The sequence below is a fragment of the Wasmannia auropunctata genome, unplaced genomic scaffold, assembly GCF_000956235.1.
Source record: "Wasmannia auropunctata unplaced genomic scaffold, wasmannia.A_1.0 LD335921.1, whole genome shotgun sequence".
NCBI lineage: Eukaryota > Metazoa > Arthropoda > Insecta > Hymenoptera > Formicidae > Wasmannia > Wasmannia auropunctata.
This window is the reverse complement of record NW_012026969.1, coordinates 891,119-911,792: the sequence shown is the minus strand read 5'-3', so window position 1 is coordinate 911,792 and position 20,674 is coordinate 891,119. Positions and strand designations below refer to the sequence as shown.

Genomic DNA, 20,674 nt, shown 5'->3' with positions numbered 1-20,674 from the left:
TATCTCTTACGGATCGATCGCGTGATTCTCGATGGGCGCCACGAGCCGATGAATCTCGCTTGCGACGCGCCATAAAATTGTATTTTTTTTTTCTTTTCAAAGTCTAGCAAGAATTCGTGAATTTTTATCAATTTTTATCATCTGCCCGCAACGCGCGTAGCACGTCGAAGCCAGTAGAAAGTCGAGTATGATAAACATGTTTGAAAAATGAAACCAGATTTTTATTCATGTGTATAAGTTGCTGAAATCGAAAAATAAACGTAACTGAGTAAGCGAGAACATTGAAATACAATTCAAAGTAATTTCGCATATAAATCATCCTTGTGTGTTCTACGAAGTAACGCGCATACATTTTCACGAGTTTCCCACTCCCCCGTTATCATCGATAAGCCTCGATGGCTCGATGCATGTTTTTTTTTCTCTGCAGTAGCACTATTATTTCGACTCCCACCTTTCCAGCGCGCAATTAATCACCGTGGCGTCGCGCCATTTCGAATTCTTGGTAGTCTTCGTTTCGAATTCATTGCGTGTCCTATATCGCGCGCACACACGTTTTATCGGTACTACGCGCGGCGCGGGAATCGCGCGCCCGCGTTCGTGGAATATGGTAAACTCGGCGGAGCTGTGGTATAACGCTACAATATGTAAAGCAATTATTTTGCAGTCATTTCCTTCGATATCGACGCGATATGCCTGCGACTCATACCTCCTCGGTGTTACCGAGGAAATGAGTTCGATAACGCGCTCGATAACGCATCCCTATTTCACGGGTTCGCACATTACGCGGCATATTTCGCTGCGCATGGCATCGAAAATTATCTGCACTACGTTACGTGGATATTCCTATTCTATCTCATTGAATATTTACATGCGATATTCGGCAATAAAGATCCCGCGCGCTCGTGTGCACAAAATGCTAACGAAACCGCGTGTACGATAACGTATACGAAAATAGAAAGTTAACTATCGCGACGAGAAAAGTGATTGGTGACATCACACATCGTATCTTGGGTATCCTAGCGCTCGTCGCGTTTAATTTTTTCTTGCTGCCATTTTACCAAATCTTCAAAATTTCTATTCTTTGTTTCACTTTTCACCTTTTATACCTTCTACATATTTGTTATAATGCGGCATTCACGATCGCCATCAAGAGTCACCGGTTTATCTATCCATTGATTTACATACCTGTTTTCTTTTTCGCCGTACTATTTATTTTTAGTAATATCTAATGGTATCGCATAGTAAAATCGCGAAATATGCACATACATAAAAACGTTTTACACATTTATCGCGCATTATTTTTTCAAAGATAATTTTTAATTCCGATGTGGCTGACCAATTCGTTCATCATTATTTCTTGTTAATTTCATTTGTTTTCGAAAAATTTTGCTTCCTCCTTGCCGTATACGTTCGATTAGGGAAAATCCGCAATATATATTTTCTGTCTGATTATAATGTCCTCATTGTACCTGTACATTCTTCACGTCTTCTTCATTTTCGCGGTCATATCTAATCGTTATATATTTAAAATACATGTATGTAAAATGTCATTCACAAAACCTAGACCAAATACGTGGACTGAACAGTCTTGACCAGTACGATGAGCACTCGTGATAGGTCGGTACTTTCGCATGATATCAGCCGCACATACGTATAGACTTTTCTACATATGTGGAAAATTATTCTGAAACTATCGCTAAGTTTTACGGGTTTAATGTAATTCAACTTTTTGTGACGTAAAATATCTTTAGCCTCGCCATCACGATAACCGTAATTGCAGCGGTCGTAAAAAAAAAAAATGGGCTGTACTACTGCAGATTTATTGCAAGAAGACCATGTGGTCCAGAAATAGCGAAAAATCAATAATATTCATGTTTCCTCTGCGCAATAAAGTTTCGCATTAATCATCAAATTATCGGGAATAAAAATATTAGAATTGTGTAAAAAGATGTAATACCTAGTCACTAGTGTATTATCACAAATACAATCACATGCATCGTATATTTTACATCGAAGTGTAAAATAAAAATTATTAAATATACAATTAATAATTTAAATATAAAGATAATGTCATTAAGTCACGTTAATAAATTATTTAAAATCTGGCAATTTTTATATTAACATATACGTTCAAGTTGTGGTTGTAGTGGCCTTATCTTTTACATATCGACGTGAATTTCTTTTCGAATCTTTATACTTCGTGTACATCCGATAACATTGTTCTTTTCTATATAATAGCGAACTATTCTGCGAAGCTATAAAATACTAGCGCGACAATTTAGCCACGTAATAACTTCCAAGATATCTAGCTAGTCTCTCTCGACCAGAGTGCATACCACAATGTTCATTTCGCAATTTTCGATATGCATAGCGAATTGTTGCACTCAATAAAAGCGCGATGTCAGCTGACTAGACTAGAGCTACAAATATAAATATCCTGAACAAAAACAAGTGATGATTTTTTTTTCTTTTCAACTGCATAAAATTTAGATCGACTATTGTATATGTGTAATTAACAAACTGAAATGCATTGATGTAAAATTGCATTCCTATTAAATTATAATGAAAAAGAAAGTTATTCACATTTTAACTAATGTAATGTATACATGTATACATATATTGTATAAACTAATATAAGCAACGAACTTTGCTATAATTAATGATCGAAATTGGCAAATATTCGCAACGGGAGTCCCTCAATTAAACGCGATAGTTTTGCGGTAATTAGAATATTTAGAGCCACACCGTGTGTAGTGCCTGGAGCATTTAGGCGATGATTTACAAGCCACGTCGAGACACAAGTACATGTGCGGGCACGCGTGTACATATATACGCTCAAGCATGCCGCATGCACCCACGAGTCTTTGTTGGAGAGTGCGAGTACTTTCGAAGCGTGGAAACTATAAAGTATAAACAATAAAACAATCGGATGGCGACGGTATGGCGATAAATCACGATGGACACTGCTGTCTGCAGTGGCTGCGAAGGGTAACGCGCCGCGGCTTAGCCTTCGATAAATTTAGCTATTGTCGTGCCTAGGATATATTAAATCTCGTTAAAACGTCTCTATGAAATTGTAATTCTGTGTCCACACATTAAAATATAAGGCTAAAGAGAGGAAAGAGAAATATATGTATATTAACAATAAAGTGTTGAATCGCAGTTAAGAGATAATTATTCTATCTGTAATAATAAATAATAATTAAGGTGGAAAATACTCGTTATATATGAATCTTCAAACAGATGCAACATAAGCCGATTAAATAATTGAACGTCTATCCGTTTGGGATATTCGTTGCTATACGGCGGATGCAACCGACGTATTTCTTCCGTCACTTTCCATACGAGATTCAAACACCTACGTGCGAATGCTCGGTTCGGACTAGAACAATGGCATCCTCGAACGCGGCTCTACCGTGATTATTGTAATGACGGTACCGTCCGCAAACACTTGAATGATATAATTTGTAACCCCACGCCACGGTGAGAATAACGATGCCACAGTGCGCTAACCACCGTAATTTATTTTCGCGCCTTCTTCTTCCCGGCGCAGGCGATTTCAACGATATTCTTCGCGTAAACACTTGCCTCCGGAACACACAACGACTTTCACGATTTGTTATCGGAACGAGTCTTCGAACATTGACACATACGTTCCATTGACATCCGATAGTGGATAACGTTGGTTTCCGTTGAAGACAACATCTTTCACTACGCATATTTATCTTAATGCTTTATTGTTTGCAATTGTAACTATATGTATATAAATATAATTTAATTCTGAATTTTTTATTCGGATGTATATGGAAGATAGATTAATCTTTTTTTTTTTTCTTTTAAAAGAGTGTAGACGAAATAAAAATATATAGGCAAGTTTTATAACAGGTTGACCGACTAGATCGAAATCTCAGAAACGAACTTGTTTCATATTTGATTAGGATTCTATTTTTCGCCGCTCATTCATTCCTGACCACCATCGTGGAGGGTCAATATTATCACACGTGCTCAGAATGCCGACAGAGAGACCGTTTGTCACTCCTCGCTCTCATCGGATGCCTTGTCCTTCGATCGTAGTTCCATTTAAGATTGGGCCCGACATCGGGACATTTTACCGTTGAATCCACTTGCATCCCCGATAGACATATATTTACTCGAGCCCGCCCTTTCCAGGTAAAAGCGCGCTTCCTCGCCATTTGAATATACTCGAAGCTCCGATGAATCTATTTGCATCTTTTGTTAGATAAAAGGAACACTCCCTAAAATAATGAATAGTCTCTCTCTCCTTTCGAATGTCACTTCTTTAGTCAATTCTCATGTGTGTAATTTTTCCCTTGTTGATAAAATTGTTAAAATAGTTTAGATATATATAGGTGTAATGCATACAAACATTTATAAAATCTGCAAAATTTTTGAGATTTTAGTTTTAGCGATTAGATCTTATAATTTTTTTTGTCTTGTCTAAGACGTCTACATATATTCTTTATCTGAGAATTAATTCGCATGGAAAATGAGTACAGACGAGTTGATGCTCGGCCGTGCCTGAGAGTCGTGCGCGGGACATTTATCGAGAGGTTGAGTTAATTTCAGGTGTGGAAAAAATATGGAGCGTCCATCTCTTTTTTTTTTACGATGGTCGTTTCCGTTCCCGGTAATGTGACTTGTACATTTTTATGCCGGCTCCGGTGCAATGGGCACAGCCGTAAAACACTTATGACACCCGTAGCATAATAATGTTACTTGATAGCAGCTATCTCGGTGTATATAATTCATTGCATTCGCCATTTTCCTAATTAATGTTTAATGCCTCGCTATCTGCCCTCCTTGTTCACGATTAAACTTGCGCGGTTGATATCACCGTTATCAACAAATTCCGCTACTTTTTATTCCATTCGAACGACGCGAACTACATTACAACATCGGCCATCAGTTTTTTCGTGCGATCGTAAGTTGGCGCGAGCCATGAGTCGAAAACGAAGGAGTAGGAAGTGCTCGCGTAATTACCAACGTATGCAAATATTGGCAAAGAATACTTATCGATCGATTTTATAATACAACTCTTTTTCAAGCGATAAGAACAATTGGTGTTGGTGCATTGCTCATACACATATGTATATTCACGTGATTACATTCACCTGAGATACGCGCGCCTAGTGTGAGGCAAAATTTTACTTTGAGTTTAGAATTTATTCAAATTTTTGTGTTCTTTTATGATTTCAGTATCAAGAAGACAAATCGGAAGACGAATCGGAAATAGATGAGGAAATGCAAGACGAAGAGGATTTACTATCTCCGCCACTTCAAGTTAATCCGCAAACCTTGGATGCAACTAGTATGTCTTCGTTAGCACACTTGAGCAATTTAATGAACGTGCATCATCAACAGTGCACTCCGCAACAGTTACTATCGAAGCTTAGAATGGAGGTTAGTAAGAGAAGTCTTTTCTTTCTTTTTCCTTTCTTTCTCATGTTTAAAATCTTACGACACTCGCTTCACATCTCGTTGAAGTATATAAGTTGTTGGCGCCAACAAGAAAACATGCAGATTTCGAAAAATAGTCTTATTGTCAAGAGTTCCCTATCGTTCGCCCTGTTGAGTTTCCGTGAAGATAAGCAGCCGCATAATTCGTCATAAAACTTGCACGGCAAGCTCGAGCGTTCGTTGACCTACAAAAGTGCCAAGGTAGAATGACACGAATCGTGGAAAATCGTGAGATAGTCGTAACAGCGGACGTTGACAGTCATAAATGAGTTACCACCGTGTCACCGTGACAATAGATTTATTTTTTTATTACGCAACAGCCTAAACCGGATGGCAGATCTGAGCAAGCGCAAATATCTTTACGATCTGATAAGAGATCGCATCGCACTCTTGTGCACAATAGTACTTTGTACCGCAGCGTGAAAATTAGGAGAATCTCTTGCAAAGTTGGAAAGTTTCAAAGATAATTGACACATTATATTGCACTTCTTACTCTAAATTACATATAATTAGAGTCGTAACATCTGCAAGCGTATTTCTCGGTAAAAATTAATTTATCAGTTTTAATTTTTAAAAATAATGGAATAAATTTTTGTACTATTGTTGTATCATATTAAAAAGCGAATTGCGCCTTGATGTCAGTTAAAATTATTCGATAAGAATTATTTTTATCGTTAGATGTTCGCTCGATTTTTATTAATCCGGTACTCTTTAATGGTCTTTTTATAGCACAGCGAGGTAGACATGTTACAAAGTAGAAATAATTTGGAGGCTCTGCAGGCTGCAATGTCCAGCGGTACCTTCAGCAATTTATTTCCACCGTTATACATGTCGTCGCCGCCACCACCGCCACCTCCACCACTACCGCCTCAGTCGTCACAAAACAATCATTTGCAAGTCATGGGAAATATTGGGAATCAAATCGTTGACAATCAATCGATGACTTGCCCCACTTCTTCCTCCAGACCTGCTTCCACTTCGCAGTCCAACGAATCGCCACCTCGCTGCAGGAATAACGGAGAATCCTCGCAGGGAAGCTCCAGAAATAACGGAGAATCTCGCGAGGGTGAAGCTCGTGCAGTGAATAATCAACATCCGTCCGGGGCCAATTGGAGCTTCGAAGAACAATTCAAACAGGTGCGTCAGGCAAATATCTAGCAAGTACGTACGTCTTCCTCAGCTTGTCGGGAGTGATCGTGCGCTATCGCCGCGTTTTGGGCGATTAACATATTTAATATATCGTTTCGGTTGTCTCTTTCCAATTCTCTCTCTTTTCTCTCCCTATTTAATCAAACTTGCGTTTTGTGTAGCCAATAACATACATGCCAATGTCTCGAAATTATTTATTGCAATAATTGCGAAAGTTTGTACGCTTAATACTCTCTCGCTTGATGCTTTTTGTGATACGCTAAAAAATTATTAGCTTCAGATTCTAAATTTTATCTATAGATATATATGTCTAATTATCAAAATCGGACGGTCTATAAGATACGTCTCGAGAAAAAAATAAAATTTGCAAAATAGACGAATAGCGACTCAAATGGTCCAATCCGATATCCGGGAGTAGCCATCGGCCGCGACAGCCACGGCGCGGCGTGGCATGCCATGTCGTGCCGCGGCATGGCGCGATCGCGCGAAGCCAAGCCGAGTGTCGTGGGCGTGAACGCGGTCACCTTTGTGGGACACTGGTTAGTGCCGCGAGGGACGTGTAATTACGGCGGAACTCTCCCCTTGCGAAAGCGCGGGGCGAGGGGACGGTGAACCGGGTGGAAAGAGAGGCGCTTTAATTAATGCAACGATGGAAGCTAATTATTATTTTTACACGGCCGAGAGATAATTACCGGCCGACCGTCCCCGAATGGCGAGTTCGTTGACGGTGTTCCCGTGGCAAGAACGAGAGACGATCGGCTCGACACCGCGCGAGAAAGGAAGGAAGGAACACATTTCGGAGCCGGGATAGTGCTATTCATAAGACACGTAGAAAAGCGCTGCGCGCGAGCCGGGAGAGGGATAGGGGACGAAGTTATAGAATTAGCTGGACTCGCATCGCAGCCTTGTTAACGCTTTTTGCGGTGTCTCGCCGTGCACTCCGTTCGCGCGAATGCATTTTTACCATATGGGGTATGAAATGGCGCGGCGATCCGGCCGGGTCGAGTCCGGTCGCCCGCGGTTTTCGGTTTTTTGCGAAGGGGGTGTGGTATTGAATTACCATTTAAATTGTTGTTCGCGCGCGCGAGCCCACAAAACGCCGATTTCCTTTCGCGCAGTCCGCGTGACAAACCTTACCTTCGGGGAATCGCGTCGCAATTTTAAAAATTAATCTTACACGACTGATGATTCAATTACAAAATGTGAGAGTCCGATATGAAATTCTATGACATAACGCCTGTATTCATATTATTCTTTTGGAAAATTATTAGAAGTGACTCTTGCTCTTGTGATTCTAAGCAGAAAGAGCGGCTCTTTTGCTTAACAGAGTATCGGCGTATATAATGGCGTATCATCGATTAAAGCGTACAACAAGCGGACGAACCGGCGCGGCAGATAAACGGCGCGCGAAAGACGAACGGGTAGGGAAACGAGAAACAACGTGCGCGCGGGGGAATGGAAATAGAAGTCTCCACCTACTTGGCGAACGGCGCCCGCATCTCAGGGATCGCATCCATCATTCCGGCGAGGGCGTACAAGCTGCTCTTTAATCTTTCTTCTTCGGGGGGTGATGGTAGTTTCGTCTGTTTTACTCTTCCTTCGCGTCTTTTTTTTCGAGGTGTCGGTAATCGTTCGCGTACCGCGCTCTCGCGTTTCTTTTTTTTTCTTCGCGAATTTTTTCAAGCTCAACGCTCCGCGTCTGTTCCGTGTATCTCGAGTCGCGGCTTTAAGCGTCGTTTATGCTTTCATTCAAGAGCGAATCGCGCCGCGACGCTCCCGACGCGGTTGTCTCTTCCCATCGAGATTCGCAGGAGGTTTAAAGATGTTTTTAGAACCAGACTCGGCTAACTCGGGAAAATAAAAGCGGCCCGACCTCCGGACAGGTTTATAGTCAGTTGGTTATTGTCTTGAAATAGGGTAAGCAGAGGCGGGAGACGCGAGTCCCGGACTTCAGAGTACGTCGCGTACCATCCGACGTATCGAGTGGAGGGAGGAAGGGGGCTTGTTTCAGTAAAACAACGATCGCACCTATCGTACACAAAGTAGTCCACCGACGGTGATACTCAACTGTACGAACAACAACGCGTCCATACGAGACCCTCCTCCCTACCTCGCCCCTCGCGTTCACTCGCACGCACCCACACGCGCTCTCGTCGGCTACCCCGTGCAACAACGTTCGCTGACCGTGCACTCGAGCTACCACGGCAGTATAATACCGTAGGACTATACTTTGCAGCCATTGTGAAATAACTCGTAAACCTCGCAAATTGCCGGCTATTTCGCTCTTATACACGCGTGCACACCTTTTACGCCGTGTTCCGTCTCTGTGTATACTGCGTGTTCGACCGTAGATCGGGAAGGTTGACTGCTCTTCTATGAGCGTATACATACGCGCGCGCGTGAACCGAGATGCGTGTGCAAGACACTTGTACGCACGAAGACGGGCAGTTTGGTGCATAGGACGACCACAAATTCGTCTAAATTTCACAATTTCGTCCATTTTTCGCTTAACAAAAATTTTTCTTAATGAATATATTTTATTATAAATGGCTCAAAAAGGAAAGTCGTAACTTAATTCGTGACTTGAGATTAAAAAATCAAAATTTTAGTTTAAAATTAATTTTTTATCTGATTTTTCAAGTTCTAGAGAGAAAATTTAAATTCGATAAAAATCGATTATCGAGATGTTTAATACGTTATTTGCCATCCGATAATCATGAATATAGCTTGATTTTTCAATAATGCTGAATGATAACAAGAAAAAAATTGATTTATGCTAAAAAATATATAATCCTATTTAAAACAGATTTTTTCTTTCTATCACTTCTTTCTACCTTGATTTAAAAAAGAGATATAACCCAAACCAATTATCAAAATCATCTTGTACAGAGCATGGATACAAAATTAGGATACCTTGAAGTCTTGGAACATGCCACGACAAGACAACTGACGATGACGAACGCGCACGTGTACTGGATTGCCCTCGAGTTATCATAATGATTATGCAAATGCATTATCATTATGCAAATGCAGCGAGGCACCTAAAACCCAGAATGCGATCCGTTGTTGTCGCTGCCGTCATGGTTGGCGCGCTTAAACGTGGGACGTGGACGGATACGGTCCTTTGTAATTTTGACAAACAACGCTGTTTTTGCCTAAGATCAAATCTCGGCGTTTCACTTTGTGAATTGTTCGAGAAGAGAGAAGGAGGGTTGCATAAAGCTTCTTGCTATCTTTTCGATTTTATGCTGCATCACGATCTAATTGCTTCCCTCAAATTGCATTGTATCGTTCTATGAAAGCAAAACTGCATTCGGATCTCATAATTTATCCAGGCATACGCGATTGTTTTTCAAATGCAAGCAAAGCTGACTAACAAATATTTCTATATGCACCTATTTAGACGTAGCTAACGGCTAATTACGCTTTTGCGGCTTAACCACAATCACATTAACGTAACCAAGGATTTTGCATTTCTAACTATGTATAACTATGTTATATAAAAAAGCACGCACGCGCGATAATACGACACAACTCGGTTCTTTTCTCTCTATTTTGGAACTCACAAAGTGTAATGTTGTCGTAACATTTACATCGCCATTATTACGCCGATGCTTTAGGTATATGCCGATGGCATATAAAGTGTCGTGAGAAAATACTGATGATGTTTGCACTCTTATTTTTTTCGAAATATTTATAGAAGTATATTTTGCATATTTATATATATTTTTTATTTTTCATACACACGTCTATATATATATTTTTTTTGCATGGCTCTGCACTATCTTGGATATGATGCAATAGAAACGAGCCGATATCACCTCCACGTGCGACACGTGGAATATCGTAAACTTTATCAACTCTGACAATTAATTTGCACTTCAGCGAAGTAATTAAAATTATATCGCATAAATTTTCGCAATTGTGCAATTCGCTTTGTACGATAACGTAATAGCGATGAGAAAATTCCTTACTGTCCACGCTTGCCTTGTACTGAACGTTATCTTATTTCTCGTACTATCAGTATGAGATAATTATAAATTACATAACTCTAATGTGTGTATTATTCATTTTGAAAAAAAGGATAAGAATAATGGCGTATACTTCTTTTTCTTTATTTTACGTCGCTGCAGCCGCGGTCGGTTCTTATTCCCGTTTATCGATCAATTAACCGAGTTACGCATGCGAAAGCGCAATTACCGCACGGTGCAACGAGATTATTATTGAGCGCTGCATATTGAGTGATGCGTATGTTCGTTTGGAGGAAATCGTTTGAACGGTTCTATTGTCACACCCCATCGTTTCTGGGATAAAGGAGGAAGGGTTTGGTTTTCAAGTGTTTCCCTTGAATGGCGTGATTCAGAAGAAAATTAAATCCTTGCAAACGTGGCAATCTTAACGGGCATCAGTCGCAGTGGCGTTAGGCCTGTCGCTGCTGCGCGTACGTACTTATAATACGCGGTGCACGATATCAAGGGACACGCGGTATTAACGGTGATGTACAGCGCAAATCTGTTAAACGGTCCCGTCTAAGCGCGCGACACGATTTTAACATTGCGGGCAAAAAAGAGAGGAATAAAGGAGCAGCAGCACCGACGATAGAGCCAGACTCAGACGGAAGCCAGATGAAAATAGCCACGTTGCGTTCGAGAACCTTACCGAGCTAATTTACTTAGTCCGTGCAACACCTGCATCACTTATCCGTAAGCGGCCTGGCGGCGCTAGTTCTCTTCTTTTTTTTTCTTCAAGCGATATATTGACCCGCGGATTCTTCGTGTTTACTCAATAATTGGATGAGGCTGTAAATATGGCTATTAAGCTACCTACGCTTTCCGCGCGCTCGTTATAAGCAACCAATTGCGAGCCGGCCGTTCGTCTTCTTCTCCCTCCGCGGTCAGCGCGCTGCAGATCGCCCGGTCTTCGCCTCTGGAATATAGCCTAGTTCGACACGATCATATTTTTCTTCGAGTCGAGTGCAAGACGGTGCCTCGGCAAAACACTGGGAGTACCTACGGCGCGATTTCGCCTCCGGAGCGAAGCGTATAGCCGAACCGTTTTCAAGGACGCTCTTCGTTTATGCTCCTGTATCCCAGAAGCGAGATAGAAGGTGCCAATTTCTGAAGGACGTAATTATGGACTTTTAAATTGTATCCAAGATATCTTACTATTTTTCAAAGTATCTTAATGGCATTGATAAAATTACAAGAATCAAATAAAGAGCCAAATTACCTTTAAAAAAAAAGCGAGCACATCTCGTAATCTAGTTGCTCTAATTGTAAGTAACGCGACATTTTTTAAATAAATTGGCGCAAAAATTAGCTCGGAATTAGTAATTTCCCCTCCCACCAAATAATCGCCTCCGTCGATCTTTACAATGCACAGTTAGCAAGTAAAACGTGCCGAGTATCGTGAGCAACGGCTGTTTTGTAATACTCCGTAATTTTTCGTTACGATTATTATCGCGAGGCACGCTCTAGACAGCGCGACACTGTGACAACAGCTGGTTAAAGGGTTCGTTACGCCGCATGCTGATTCGCAGAAACGAGATTTTCAACAGGATGTGACATATCGTTGATCAACTTGACAGTACCTTTCCTCCTAGCGCGAGTTTTTTTTTATCATTTCCTGTCTCATTTTCTCGCGTTATAAACATAGAGTTACACTGCTACAATGAACCCGAGTGTACGTTCTTGATAACATGTGATACTAAAGGTACGATCCATTTTTCAAAAGTGACAATTTAACAATATTAATAAAATTTCTCTTCTGTTTGCCGCAAGAAATCATGAGGGATCTGCAATGTTTAACCATGATTCATGAAAATAATGGTCGCAGTAGCAGTGTCACTCTATTGCACGGACCGCAAAGGACCAATTCCCGGGTGTAAGACATGTGTGCAACAACATCTTCCGCTTCTTCCGTTCGGTTGCAGTCCCGCGCGTGTAAACAAAACGTACAGATACACCACCGTCGATTTTCCCCGCGTCTTCTCTTTCATCTTCACTCTTTGTCGTTTCTCTGCCCTTCGGTGCTCCATATTTTTTCCTGTTTCTCATACACGATCTGGAAATTTATAACATATCAAATGCAAACGCTCTCTGATGTTCAGTAATCTTTACGATACGCACGTTACGTTCGTACGATAAGGCAACGCGAACGAGTGTCAGCGTGGGAGGGATGCGTGTTGGAATTCGGGGATGTCTCCATCGTCTCCGGGCAGACTCGAATCTCGTCGGCGACGAAGAGTTATATTTTTTGACCCCGGTTAGCATACCAAAGATGCATCATATTATAATACGGCTCGCGCTCGCTATTATAATGAATATCTCTGAGCGACGTATATGTAAAGCGTATATGTAAAGTGGCGCGTTTCATGGGGTGTCACGCTGTCACAGACGAGCGCGCACGTGTATGTCGCGTTGGTATCGCGCATTGATATACGTACACGGTGGCCGCGCACACTAACGCGCCTGCACATCACGGCGCGCTCGAAGAGAAGGAGAGGAACCGAGCGGGAGCGAGAGAGAAAGAGAGAGAGAAGGACGAGTCAGAAAGATATCATTTGAATTTCAATGAATCATGTGGGTGCAAGTGTCGTTCGTATTCATTCAGTCTACATTTGTGCGTCTATACACACCGACGGACAACCATGGTACACGTACGCGCGCCACATATGCACGCGCGCACGCGAGACCGCGTAACGACGTGAACACGCGCCCCTTCTTCTCTCGTGTACGTCCGTGTAAAATATTGTCTTCTTTTACTCCTCGTCGTCTCCACCTCGTTTATCCCCGTGCAGAGAGAGAGGAGACAAATGTCGAAATCTTCCCTCTCTCCCCTTTCTCTCTCTGTCTCTCTCTCTCACTTCCCCCTCCTTCCTTCCTTTCTTTATCCGAGCATATTCACGCGCGTGTATTTGTCGGCGAGCGACACAAAAGTGTCCCACAATTGTACCAGCGTCCACAAAAGGAGATTATCTCCGATCGTTTTTACAGAGACGGCTTTTCCGCTTCGCACGCATCGGGTATCAAAGCCGCGCGATGCAGGTCTCGCTATATGACCCCCTTTCCTCATCCATTTTAATGTCCCTTCGTAGTAGCCGTATCAAATTAGCTACGATTTTTCTTTCCGCCTGTTACGAATGACCGTAAGGCAATCTGTTTCTTCGAGATGTTAGGCGCATTTCATTGCGCGGTGCCGTTCAACATGGAACGTATTTTTTTTTGTCACTCTGAAATTTTACGTAAAAGTTGGCGACGTCGTGGGTGTTCGTTTGTCGAACTACAATTTGTCTCCGATTACAGCTGGGATAAACGATTGGAGGAACGTTTCGTTTAAGTAGGATTAACTTGATCTCTGAAATGGATTTATTTGAATTATTTTTAAGAGCTTTTTATATTTTAATGTAAATTGAAAATAACAAAGAGAGAGAGAGAGAGAGATATGAGGGAAAGGGAGAAAAAAGAGAGAGATCGGCTTTTGTGTTTTGCGCATTATCTGTCGAAATCTTCCGACGACAAAGACAATACTCGAAAAGGAAGGCGTACGTTGTCGTCGATGCGCGGCGTTACCGATGCTTTCGCGATTATTTTGCACATAAATACACGGTGCAAAGTTTTTACTTGTGGAAAAACATTGTAACGGAAACGTAATGCGCATTCGTTAAATGGTCTGACGTAGCACAAGTGTCGTGCGGCCAACGAAAGCGCGAGCGACCCTTGTCCTTTTCGCGCCTATCTCCGCGAAAATTACATATAATGGTGAGAGGCGCGTGCGAAAGTTTGGGCAGCTGCCGAAAAGTGACGGTTGCATCGAGCGCAATAACGGTGTCGCCCGGCACTTGCACGCACTTGCCCTCATTGCATCGGTATAACCGCGTAACACTCGCGGTTGTGTACCGTTTGCGTATCGGTGACATTACCTGCATGTGCATGTTACATCTCGTATAGCTGTTTCTCGCTTCCTCTCTCATTCGGCGAACTCGTGACGTTCGCCTTTTGTGTCGCGCACGGATTGCCCGCTGAAATGCATCTGCCGTTTTGTGGGTTTATTTATCAATGCGTACATACGTGGACGCGGAAACGCGCGTGGCCCTTCGCCGATCTCGTGCACGAAGGATGAAAATTATTAGAATTATCGAAAAGATTGTCGGCCGAGTGTATCTGTCGCGCGACAGAACGATGCGACATTCGATACGGTAAACGGAAAAGCCGATCGAGGACACGATAACTTCTTAATTACATAGGGACAGTGTCCCAATATTTCCGGTATTGTAGAAATTATTTTTGAATTATTTTGTGCAGTTATTTCGCATACGGGGACGCAGGTGCGAATATGTGGTACAGAGGTGTTTATGGAAAATAATCAGATTGCAGAAAAATATGTCGCTGCTTGTTGTAAAAATTAATACAACTGTAAATTTTTTTTTTTTGTCGCAACAACGTTTGGCGATATTTTCTTCTATTTATGTTTTTAACAACTCGACATATCTTGGCGAAACGATAAAGTATTACAAAGGAGCGGCGGCGGGGTGAGGAGGTAAAGAGCGCCGGCACGTGTGGGACGCGTCATTTGCTTAATTGCGCTATTTCAGAGACGCCCGGTCGCGTTATTCGACCACGCGTGCAACCGCACGACGATGCACACGTTCGCAGTACGTCTCGCCAATCTGAAAGATTCGCACGAGTGAAGGAGATAGAAAGAGAGAAAGAGAGAGAGAGAGAGAGAGAGTGAGAGAAATCTCCTCGTTCAGACCGCCCAACACTATGTAGCGAGACGCGATGCGATCTCTGACACTATGATTTAATTAGACTGAGAACAGACAGCAACGTACTGGCGAATCGTGCGACGGCGCGTTACGGCAATTAGGAATTACATCGTAAATTATTATTTTCCATACATCTAACTGAAATTTCAATGCTGATTTATTATGCATCAGCGAAGCTTCTCCAATAGGAGGGATTGAAAAGACTTACGTAAAAATATTCACGCATAATAAACCAATTTATTAATGTTATTCAATTATACACAGATTAATACGTGAATGTGTCGTGAAGTAAATGATGACGTGGCAATCGTCAATAATTCAATAGAAGTCGCTAACATTGTAAAACTCTTGCTGAGGTAAAATTATTGCTCGAAGTAAGACTTATCTTTCCATACGGTAGGCGTGTCGCGAATGTCACGGTGCATCGAATGATGTAGGAAATTAAGACGCTCTGGGGATATACGAACGACGTGTATATTTAAGGAACGTTTGAAAACGGAGAATGGAAAATGGGAAGCGGACATCGAGAGAGTGGTACACTGATGGAAGGATGATAGAGAAAGGAGCGGTGGGGGGGGAGAGGCCGGCTTTTGACACGACACGTGTCGGTCGTCTCCCGTGCGAGATCTAAGACCGCGTTAGCTTCCGCTAATCCGAGAATCGGGCCTTTTAATGCGGGGACGAGGTTTCGCGATTATAAATATCAGAGATACCGGGAAGCCGACCCCGGGGAGATGTCTAGACTCTAAATGAAACTGCCGACGCGTTACTGGGGAGGGGGTGCGTATAGAGCGCATCGTACGTCAAACGAACTAAGAGGAACGTGCGCTCATCTTCTCACTAATTCTAAAATCATTTTCGAACCTTAAACAGAGTTTCCGCGCTTGCGATCAAGTAAACAGTACAATTTTATTCGACGTCTACATCGTTCAACATGATTGTTGAAGTTGTGTGACAGTCTGTAGACGTAAAAGTACGTTCTAAACCCTTGTCCTTTCGTAACGAAGAGTTACGAGCCGACTGCTCGCAGCTGCGAAGGGCATAACTTCATTTCGGTTAACGTTAGAGTCTCAAACGGAATGGCTCGATAGGAAAGTTAGGGTATTACGTGTAAGATGAATAGGGAGAAAGAGAGACGCGACTAATGGCACGCGACTCCCACTCGAGGCGTCGAAACGACTAGTAAAATAGGAGGCCGATGCCGCGTTTGAGATAATTTTAGGAGAAGTCGGTGACGAAGGACTGCTGCGGTCCAGATGCATCCGCGCAACGCGTGCCGTATTGTTGCGCGGCGCGATGTCACTATTTTTAGCATGAAAACAGGATAAGAAACGAGGATAAAACTCCTTTTAGTTCGTTTTTGCGTTATAACACCCGCAGGCTGCCATCCAAGATCTCTTACGTATTTCGTAAGTTTTATATTAATGACGGGTTCTGTAATTTTTATTCATACACATACATACACATATACAATTATATTTTATTTCTTATATGAAATATTATGTGTTTGTGTATGTGCAGCGATAAATTAATTTATTGCGACGGAAAGTGTTATTTGAATGAAGACAATATTGTCAGCTGACATTGCTTTCGTGAATCGTCGATTGTAATCAATTAACATTGGTGCTTTGGCAATTAAATCGCATAGATGAATATGTAGATTGTTTTCACAGAGACAATCGCGTCGACCACGATTGAAGTAAATTCTTCCATTCGTGCTAATTTTTTTCGTCGCGCAGTACCTACGCGCGCCATTCCCGCGTATCAATCTCTGAAAAAGCACGTGCCATACTTTGTACAATACTTACATCACAAACGGCCTCACGAGTGTGCCGGGCCGTTTTATCCGTCGAAACAAAATTACGGAGGAACACACGCCGGAGCCGTACGGCTTTCTCGCGTATACAGAGACGAGGAAGTTACCGATGTGAAAGTATAATTAAACAAAGGAATCGTGCATCTCCCGCTACGGTCTTCGTTCGATATTTGAGATACTTTGTTCACAATCCTCTCATTACATCTCGTACAAACGCCGACCGCTAATAAAATTCGTGACGATTGAAACTTATGCCGCGAGTTATGCTGTGCGAGTTATGCTCCGATTTACCTTCATGTACATGGCGCGTGCAGTTGCGTGTAACGTCGCGTGCACTTGATACGAGCGCATGATGCGCTAGGTTCTCTTATCCTCAGAGAACATCTTCTTTCGCTTACATTGTGAGATCCCCTATAATATACAGAGATGTTTTGCAATTAGCTTTAGGATTGCTTACATTTTCCATAAGATGACGTTTCTTTTGCCGATAACGATACTCAAAGAGTATAATAATGCTATACGTTGTAATAATGCTGCAAGAATACAAGTAGCTTTTGATATTAACAAAAATAACAACGATAGTGAAAAGTTAACGTCTCTTAACGAACTCTTGCATATAAATTTAAAAATTTTTTCTAACAATTAATTATTTAAAATTCTTTAAAATTGTCGCATACTGCAATTTTTTGTGTATTAATTAGCTTGCATGGAAAATGCGTGAGAAGGAGCAAGTCTTTGCATTTAAGGAGAAACGTTGGAAAACTCTCGAGAAAATTGTCGGAAAAGTGATGAGTGGGGGATGATGCCGTGAGTCGTAAACTGTTAAGTATCAGACGGCGAGTAGAAAACGAAGCTGACGAAAAGGGGAAATGCGGGACCGTGGGACGGAAACGGATGCAGAAGCAATAACTTCCTCGTAGATTTATACGACCGTCGTGTGGTTGAGCCACAATGAGTACCGTAGATCGCTCTTTCTTTACTCTTTAATATTTTCCTGCGCTTTATCACCTACATTCTTTCTGCAAATTCTTCGACAAGTGCCGTTTATTCAGAGCAAAGAATAACAATATAATCAATAGATAGGAGAATATGCTTGATATTTTCAATTGTTCCAATCGATGGAAATTCGTACTACTTTTTTATTTAGTTTTCTTAATTCTTTTATATTTTACAATAAAAGTTGGGAAGAAATAGGGAGTATCAAGTATAACAAGTGTATTAAGTATAGGTAGTACTACGCACAGCTTGCTCGTCTTGTGCAACACGATTCTGATTTTATTTCTTAAAGTGCTCGTCGGTGCATGTATTCATCGACTTCTCAATTCTTTCCCTTTTTCCTCTTCTCTCATATCGCCGCAGGCAGGCGATAATAACCATAAAAAAGCCTCGGACACGTTTAAACAAGAGAGGGCATTACGTATTCATCTGCGTGCCTCGTCTCGTGAGGGAATCGATCTGGATCTTGAAGTTCGTGAGCTCGATGATTAAAATGGTATTAAGATACATCTGTGATATCGAATTTGCAACAAGACCGTCCGAATTGCGATCCTCCTACGTGGATGCGTATCACTTCGTATGGAAGCCCTATCTCTGTCCGCATCACGTGCGCATTAACATGCCATTAAATACCGTCGACATCAAAAGATGGCACTTGAAGATAACATTGATTTGATTGTTCATACCCTCGAGGTAATCTCCCGAATCTCATAATTTGTATGAAATTTCAATCGCGCGTCCCAACCGAGGGCGCATATCTTATCTCGATCTAATATTTATACCCGAATAAAATCTCGGGATTCTTTCGACGGGCGATGAGCGATATCATATTGTTTTCGTAATTTATGTACGCCTGTACACGAAAGAAAATATGATTAACGATAAGTCACGAGGCAGCGATGGCGATATGGTATTATACGAGCGAATCATTAAGGTATCTTTAATCGACACTGCATCGCATATACAAGCCGTACGCTATTAACAAGCGAGGAGTGTGACCTCTCCCCCTTTAATCGATCGCTTAATGATCGAAAACCCGAACGATCGAACTATCTCGCTGATAATTAATAGGATCGGCGATGAAAAATGATTCGAGCCGTTTGCACGTCCGTCCGAGTATCAGACACCGATCCACGCTTTTATCTTCGGTTTATTGTATCGCCCTAGATACAACGATAGATTCGGACCGATTTCGCGCGATCTTATCTCTCTTAACGATTCAATACCAATATCGTAAACTTTGGTCAAGCTGGTTTTACACAAACAGACCTCGGTCGCACGGCGACAGAATCTTTCGAGCGCGAAAGAATCGCGGGGACGAGGCGATGGATAGAATAATTAGCTTCAGCGGCGAACGTTTACCGGCATTACGCGTCGCACGACGTGAAGAGGTATTGCGCGGCTCGACTATTCAGGGTACAGTGAGTGGTACACACTCGGCGAGCGGCGCTACACACACCTTGCCCCCGCGCGCGCGGGTGGAGAGGCTTTTAATATTCACGTCGCGGCGATCAAGACAAATTGAAATCCAGTCCTCGGGCCGCGCCATTCACGGCTACGCGCCATCTCCAGCCTTTTGTGACGTGATTTAGAGTCTCCCGCATATTATTAGTGAGCCGATAATGGGACGAAGTCCGAGATCGCCGAGGTGAATCTGTAATACGGTTCGTGGCATCCGGACGCCTTTTATCCCGATGCTACGCGACCGCACGAAGAAAAACGCTTCTCTTACGTTCTGCGTCAATTCGTTCCGTTCGCACGTGGAATCCCGAAGAATATCATTCGCGGTTTTCAAGCATTCTCAACACTACTACAACCACGACAACGCGACGACCTGTTCGAGCGGACGCGCAAGCGCGCGATGTCAGTCCATGTTTTTCGTCGCGCTCTTCTCGAGAATGTAAAATTGTCGCCTATAACGCTACCTCGACAGTTATAAATGTGGTAACTTCGTCTCAAGTCTGGATAAAGTAACTTCCGCGGTAATAATAATGGATTATTTTTGCCAGGAAAATTATTCCTAATTAAACAACACGCGGTTGGAAAAGCATGTACGCGAAGATGCCATGAGGCAGCGATACGCCCGGTAAAACTTGATATCGTGATCTCCTTATGCATGTGTATAATGGCTCACTATATGTAGATTGTATTATTTTTTCAATTATGATTGCGATTATACCTTTCTCTTTTTCTTATGATTAACACGCGGATCGTCTTTTAATTTCGTTCTCATTAAGGATCAAGCTGAAACATATATACGCATTTGTTTAGCTCGCATATTGTGTAATATAGTATAATTATCACGTCATTATTTTTATCAGGACACTGCGAGAATACCTGACGCATACGCGTTACATATAGTTTTTGTTATGAAAAACCGGCCAACTCGCGAAGGGAAGAAGATCGCTATCCCGAGTACCGCTACATTGAATTTGATAGAAAAATACATCTACTTAATTAGCTTAATT

The 20,674-nt window shown here is 42.1% G+C and overlaps 1 protein-coding gene across 1 annotated transcript in view; it reads left to right on the top strand.

Annotated features, from left to right (window-relative positions):
- LOC105455143 (protein dead ringer) overlaps positions 1-20,674 on the top strand; it is a 94,829-nt gene that overhangs the window by 27,508 nt on the left and 46,647 nt on the right. Inside the window, exons 2-3 of the mRNA XM_011698227.1 lie at positions 5,218-5,421; positions 6,208-6,615. Of these exons, the coding sequence (XP_011696529.1) occupies positions 5,218-5,421; positions 6,208-6,615 (612 nt within the window). The remainder of the gene's footprint in view (positions 1-5,217; positions 5,422-6,207; positions 6,616-20,674) is intronic.